The sequence below is a fragment of the Gossypium raimondii genome, chromosome 12 (genome assembly GCF_025698545.1).
Source record: "Gossypium raimondii isolate GPD5lz chromosome 12, ASM2569854v1, whole genome shotgun sequence".
NCBI lineage: Eukaryota > Viridiplantae > Streptophyta > Magnoliopsida > Malvales > Malvaceae > Gossypium > Gossypium raimondii.
In genome coordinates, this window is record NC_068576.1 from 52,078,653 (window position 1) to 52,085,897 (window position 7,245).

General features: G+C 33.2%; 1 protein-coding gene across 6 annotated transcripts; it reads right to left on the reverse strand.

Annotated features, from left to right (window-relative positions):
* Positions 1-496: 496 nt before the first annotated feature.
* On the reverse strand, positions 497-6,184 carry LOC105765034 (two-component response regulator-like APRR2). Of its 6 annotated transcripts, none has more exons than XM_052624692.1 (12): positions 5,988-6,184; positions 5,077-5,278; positions 4,404-4,483; positions 3,955-4,021; positions 3,735-3,781; positions 3,352-3,429; positions 2,700-3,254; positions 1,914-2,054; positions 1,374-1,640; positions 1,170-1,238; positions 986-1,063; positions 497-891 (listed from the first exon to the last, which is right to left on the reverse strand). In XM_052624692.1, the coding sequence occupies exons 2-12, from the start codon at positions 5,204-5,206 to the stop codon at positions 712-714; spliced, it is 1,692 nt and encodes a 563-aa protein (XP_052480652.1). In that variant the 5' UTR covers positions 5,207-5,278; positions 5,988-6,184; the 3' UTR covers positions 497-711. The 6 variants fall into 6 exon arrangements, with proteins under 6 accessions (XP_052480652.1, XP_012439374.1, XP_052480651.1 ...); XM_012583920.2 differs by having other exon boundaries at positions 1,374-1,637; positions 5,988-6,181; XM_052624691.1 differs by having other exon boundaries at positions 1,155-1,238; positions 5,988-6,181.
* Between the last annotated feature and the right edge of the window lie 1,061 nt (positions 6,185-7,245).

Genomic DNA, 7,245 nt, shown 5'->3' on the forward strand with positions numbered 1-7,245 from the left:
AGAGTCATTCATTTCTTTAATCCTTACATCTCCTTCATACTCCTTCAAGAAATTCCAAACTTCAAAAGCTAACTTCATTGTCATGATTTTGAGAAAAAATTCATATGAGACTACAGAAAATAACATAACTCTTGCCTTTAATTTTCTTTATTTCTTCTCCTAATTTTCTTTATTTTTTTCTCGTAATTCTTGATTTGCGCCATAGTTGGATTGACAGCCATAGTTGGATTGGCAGGTAATGAAAGAACTCCGTAATCTTCCTCCACAACTTCCTAGAGATCATTTGCTTCTAAAACTTCCTAGAGATCATTTGCTTCTAAATGAGCCTCATTCTTGCTTTCTTTACCATGTGCAAGTGCAAAATAAATTTCTGAATCCATAGAAGACAAATTTTTTCATAGCTCTTGATGCCAATTTGTTGGAATAAATTCAATCTTTTAGAATAAAATTTTGCTGTAACTTGAAGAAAGAAAGATAAAAGCTAGGAGAAAAGAAAGATGGAAATAGTTGCTAGTTGATTCACACTTTTATTGAGCTGAAGTGCTGTTTAAATACATGAAAAAATAACCACATCCTAGAATCAAGCAACTACCAGATTTTATGATCAACAATCTCCTAAAATTAGCAACAATAATGAAACAAAATACCAGCAAGGTTATTTTGACTAAATATTGCAGCAGCTGAAGCACAACTTCAACAAAAACAAACCAGTCACGTGGTGCCATGGCATGATGAATTAAGGCCATTGATGTGAGGAGGGAAGGTGGAGATGCCTTGTTTAGAGAGCTCAGCTAGCACAGTATCAGTGGAAGGAGGCTTGAGGCCCAAAGGCAAAGGTAACCATGGCTTGTTTATTGCTTCTTTCACAACCTTGTCGATTACCTCCTCTGCCTGCAGTGCGTTCAAACACAAATTAATCACAGGGTTAAAACACAATTAGTGAAAATAAAAGTGCAATATCAGATGAAGGCACATTGTAGCATACCGGCTGATGTTCAACAGAATTTTGAGGCATGCCACTTCTGTTATCCATGGTGCCAGAACAATGAAATACAGATGCATTCTGCAGATTCACAAAATATTAAAATTCATTCATATACTTATTTGCTTTTCTTTTCTTTTTTTAATTCTAAAAAGGTTCATCGTATGTATACCTGATAACTACTCACTTGAGTGAATGCAGAACTATATCCATGAGGTGGGGGCATAACAGGGCAGCCCCATGCATCGGCATGCACCTGAATAAAAAAAAATGATCATATATCAAATACGTAGCTGCATTTCATATCTCTGTCTATGCACAGTAATATACCGGTTAATTGAGTCAGCCAAGTAGTTAAAAAAGATGAAATTGCAGACCCTAATAAACTCACCCCTGGATATGGCTTCCACTGCCAACTTTCAGTTGGTTGCCACAAGGGGTAACCCTGTGAACCCCACATTTGGATGCTGGATGGATAAGGAGGTGCTCCCCACATGGGATAGAGTGGACCAACTGGGACAACATGATTTGAGTAATGGGATGGGAAGGCTATGATCGGTTTATGTGGATAACAACTCTTTTGGGTTTGATCTCTTTGTGGCCACCTTCGATCATCCTCCTTGGGCAAAATATGTTTTCTATGCATTCTATATTTCTGCTTCTCAAACAAAAGGCGAATCATTTTATCCACCAGTGCTCAAGGCAAAGAGAAAAAAAAGAAAAGGGAAAAATCTAATTGTACTGTTATTTAAACAAGGTAAATTTCATGTATATTGCAATGTCTAATGATTACTATCTAAGCTTAGCTAGCATAACAAAGGAGATCATTCTTTTGAAGCAAAACTGTAACCAGAACTAAATTTTCAACAGGAACAAGGCACTTTTATTATAGAATCAGATTGTGTATCAGGAAGGCAAAACTGCTACCAACCTGTAGATGACTAGCAACATTATGCCTAGTCAAGCCTTCTATTTTCATCAGCTCTAGTATTCGAGAAGGGATGGCTTGATCTATACCTAGTTGGTCCACCGCTTGTACAAATTTCTTGTGGAGTGCCGGTGTCCAGTCTACCTGAAAATTCAGACCAAAAAGAATGTATATAATATCTACACCCATATACAATTGTATGACAAAATTACTTAACCATAAATATTCAAAGGAAAGTAGTAATCAAGAAAAGTTTGATGGGAGCTCTTTATCCAAGTCTATGTATGCTATAACCCATCCAACCTTTTCCTTGTTTCAACTTTTTCCTTGTTTACAAGAAAGTGTTAGCCCGAGGACTTGATCTTAGGCCTTCTATAACAAAGGAGTAAAGAAGAAAAAGACAACATAAGTGAATGCTATACTTCTTCCAAAACTTTGTGGTGTAATCTGAAGAAGTGGATAATGATAGCAAATAGTGAGATGACAAAGCTGGAAGTAATGTCTTGAAATCTCAAAAGTAATCGCCTAAAACTTCAGTTTTGAACAGAAACAAGATGGATTTTGGAATCAGGTGATGATAGAATAGTGATTATCAAATACTCTCAGTAAGCATGTTTCCTTTGCTGGTATCTGATGAAAGATAATGGCTGGACTACTGGAAAAGTGCAAGATATGCTTCAAGCTGAAGGGAATGTTACCATAAGTTTGAGTAAGGTTCTATGCATTTTAGAAACTTGTTAAATGTTGCCTATAAAAGATGACAGGGAATGACTTTTTAAGCTAGATTACCTTTGACTTTTTTCGATTAGCTTTGTTCAGACAAGAACTATGAATACCAGAAACCGTACTGGGTTTTTCAGCAACAGCTTGAGAATTTTTGCTATTTACTCCGTTTTCTGTTTGAGAATACGTGGTACTCTTACCCTTGGTACCATCAACTAAGTCAGCCTCCTCCGTCACCATGGTATCCCTTGGTCCCTGAGGTTGGCCAACTGGTATAGTTACTTCAGCAATTGTATTGTCACTGGTAGTTTCGACAGATTTGGATTCTCCATCCTCCTCACTGCTCTCTTTTTCTATCGAGCAGTTAGCATGATCTTGGCAATCTCCATTGGCTGACAACCTCCCTCCCTGTTCTATTTGTGGTGTTGATGGAGCTGGGTACTTATCACTTCCTGTTGATGGCTCAGGGTCATTTTCATGAATCACAGATGCATCTTGGGTTTTATCCAAGTCTTTATTCTTAGGTTCTCCGTTTTCCAATTGTAAGTACAACATTGAAACCAAGGATTCTTTAACAGGCTTTACTGATTCAGACAGGTCTGTCCCCACAGCATTGAATGCCTGTACATGACTAATAAAATGAGAATTTCTATAACAAAGTACTTAATGGACATTTACATGTAAATTCCATTGTCATTCAAGCAGTATCCAGATCTACCTTACGAACCACGTGTTGCCATATATTCCTTAGTTTTTCCTCAGACAGCGGTTTCTTAAGAAACTCAACTGCGCCCAGCTGAAAATAAGTTGTCAAAACATGAGTTAGAGATTATGGCATGTGGCAAAGATTCAAAGAACCTAGGCACCACTATATGACTTCAGTCAAGAAGACTTGTACATGAAGGTTTAAAGTTTCTGAAAGCACTGAACTTCAACCAAAAAATCCATTGTTTCTCAACGGAGAGTAGAGTAAGAAGAAGAAAAGATTACGACAATTAAGAGTCTAAAATTCTTTTGAATTGACAACTTGGACGAACATATATGTGCAGGAGAAAATGCATGTAAACTGCTCAGTGTATGGTAGGATGGAGTAAATCTTACCGCTATGCACTTCATCATGGTGCTGATGCAATGAATGTTTGAAGTCACTGAAATAAAAATGATTTACAACATTATTAGGAACTAGAAAATATGCCCAACAACCATAATTACGATCACAGATGCCAATAAAAGTTTATGTCCAGGGTGATTAAACAGAGTTTCATATGCTATAATTTGAAGATCTACAGCAAAACTAGGTAGGTGTAGTTTCTGAACTTACTAATGGTAGGCAAGTCCTTTGCAGTTTCAAGAAACTTAAAACTCCCATTCTTTTTGTTTGTATTAATCTGCATCATACATGCTGTTAGTATAAAGTTGCATGCAAATGACCAAAGCAGCGAAGGATTACACTATTTATCTTGATAATGAAAGGACTGAATAGATATTTATATTAAAGCTTTGGATGAAACAATTAGTACCATGTTGATAGTAATGTGGTGGCTTGCTATAATTGAATTTTTATATATAACAAAGCAAGAATAGCATATAATATAAAATTTCTAGTAAGCAACTAGTACTAGTGCCAATACAACAATCAGATAAAGACAAAGATCTACCGTGTGCTTACTACAAATCATCAACATTTGAAATATGCATTTTAACTGCTTCTCCACCCCACCCCCCAAAAAAGAAACTTTTTGTAAAAAACCGTCAAAGTCCATTCATTACCTCTACAATGGCTACATGGAAGCTTTCAGGTCTACTTGAAACCGCAGAAAGAGCTTCATTTTCGTTGCAGAAGGTATAAACTGAAAAAGGCACAATAATTTTTATTATACATTCAATGAGACATATATAGGGAGAAACAGAGAAAAAAGGAGATAGAACTAAAGGCCCCAATTAAAGAAACTATGAGATTACTATGAAGATAGAGTAAAAACATAACATTTAACCACCATTTACAAAAAAGGAAACTACAAAGAATATACTTGCATTTTCTTTTTATAATTTTATTTCACTGAAAACAGGAGATCTTAAAGGGGGAGAAGATAACTGAACTGAAAAGGGCATCCAGAACAACTTAAATCTGAAAACTGATATACCATTAAAAGAAAATTTTCTATTATTTATGGGAGAGTGAAACTAATTCAACAAATTGATTCCTTGTTATAGAGCTCATGACCACAAAGTTTCCAATGTTTATTTATGGTTTCAATCCAAAGCCAAACTTCCAGAAAAAAAATTACTAATTTAAAGCAAAGGAGCAATAACAGTTAGAATATATGCTTTGAGGACAAAGATGGGGACCAACATAGTTAAGAGAAAAAGAAGAATAATGTGAAGTGGATACCCCAAATTAACTAAAAACTTCTAATTCAAGTAAAAAAGGGTGGATTCTAACCAATATAGTCCATTGCCTCAAGCTTTGATTTTAACTCAGAAGCAGAATTACTGTCCTCATCAAGAAGAAGGACCTTGAGACCCTTTGGAAAATCCTTCCATGCTGATAAATCATTTGTAGTGCAAATCATAGCTGGCTTGGCATCCTTTCTTAGGCAACCGACAAGTAATGCAAATTGCTTCTTGTCAAAATCAGATTATTTCTGCATAACCACAACAAATTTCCCATAAACAAAAGTCTTATCTTGATCTAATCATCAAAACTGGTTTTCATCAAAGAAAAATACAAATCCCTTCTTTTTTCTGTGAAGCAAGATTAAAGCAGACTATACTATAATAAACTTTAAGACAAAATTTAGCCAAATTAAACAAGTTTATCGTGTAATATAGTTAATGAGAACGTATTTTCAAGACCCTATTGCAAATGCAAAGGTTTTTAACTGAAGATTGACTCATAAAAAGGGGTGTAGCGAACAGAAATACCTTATTTAAATTCTAATGCATGATCGGTTTACAGTTTACTATGCATGCAGTATTATATATTATTGATCATTTACCAAATCAAAACACTTCCTTGAACAGATAATTATCTGTATAGTGGCTATGAAACGAGAATTAAGAAAGATCCTATCTTTTGTGCAATTACTAGTACTAGTATTTGAAGACAAGAAGTAGACAAAATAACCCATTTAAGATATCCTTAAATGCAGCAGAACATAGCAAAAACAACGGCCGAATTGGGAAAAGATAAACAATTTGTTAATAGAAAAAAAGGAATGGGAAGCATTTGAAAGTGAAAATACCCGAAAAATAGATGAACACAACAATGTTAAAAGACCATTTCATGCATGCAAGAAGAAACATCAAATAAGCCCAATATTATTGCAAAAAGAAAAAGAAAGAAAGACCCACCTCTCTTAGTCTCTGAAAACGAAGTGGCATGCAACAAAAGAAGAATATTACCAAAAAGAGAGGGAAGGAAAAAAAAACCCAGAAAGAAGCTACTGGAGAACGACTAAGTAGTTTAGGGGATAAACAAGATTTATGGAAGATAGATAACTTTCCATTTCTCCTCTCAAGTCTTGGTTTTTTCAACTATTACAAGCTCTTTCCTTTGGCTCCATATAATTTTTGTTTGGCCCTACCGTTAAATTTGGCACCAACTTTTTATCGGTGAAAATCAAATCTTTTAAAATAGTGAAATAAGTATCAAATTTTAGGAAAACTTTTAGGAAAATAATCAAATAAGGTTAATCTTTTAAAATAATAAGTGTTTAAATAAATTTTTTATATATTATGTTTTAAACACATATATGGAATGGAAAACTCTGATTTGAATTATTTCACGAAGGTTTATCTTTTATAATTTTTCTTCTCTGTAAATCTTTAAAATGTATTTTAAAATTTTAATATTACGCGAGTAATTTTTAAAAAGATGTTTTAACTTTTTTCGAAATTTTAGTGGAAAGTTGGAAATAATTTCGGTGAATAAAATCTGATTTAATTCAAAAAGTGATAAAAATTTTGAATTATGAGTTATTTAATTTTTTTCGAGTCAACTCGAATAAGTTATTTGAGTTTCGAGTTTGAATTGGGTTAAGTTTTAGGATTCGAATAATTCAAAGAATAGATGGGTGTAAATGCATCTTTGGTCCCTATCAATTTTGAAAATGAGCAAATTAGTCTCTCACACACAAAAAATTACAAAAAAATCAAAATAATTTTAAAAATTCAAAGTAAATTTTAAAATTCAAAATATTTATAAAAATTCCAAAATTTATATTTTTAAAAATTATAAAAATTTTAAAATTTTCTAAAATAATAATTGTGAGACCTAAATTCAAGTTTATTATACTAAAGTATTTTTTCTTATTTTGCTTTGAAAAATTTTGTTTCAAATTTGTGCTTTAACATAAAATTAATTATTAGTTATATTGTAACAATATTTTAATTTGGCATGTTTAATTTTTAATTTCACTTGATTTGCCTCAGCTTGAATTTTATTTCACTCAACTAAATTCAAAAATTTTAAATCAATTAGAATAATAAAATAAGACTCGTGAACTCAATTAACTCAAATTTTTTCATTCAATTCAATCCAACACTCACCCTTAATTAAATATTGGTCTCCAATCTATTTATTTCTCATAATTACATCCAAACTTCAAAA

Bases quoted from the DNA above. Each gene is read 5' to 3' on its own strand.
- LOC105765034 (XM_052624691.1), bottom strand. From the start codon at position 5,206: ATGATTTGCACTACAAATGATTTATCAGCATGGAAGGATTTTCCAAAG. The intron at 3,255-3,351 runs GTAGATCTGGAT...AGTCATGTACAG, and splicing joins GGCAACACGTGGTTCGTAAG to GCATTCAATGCTGTGGGGAC. The intron at 2,055-2,699 runs GTAATCTAGCTT...CTGAATTTTCAG, and splicing joins CTAATCGAAAAAAGTCAAAG to GTAGACTGGACACCGGCACT.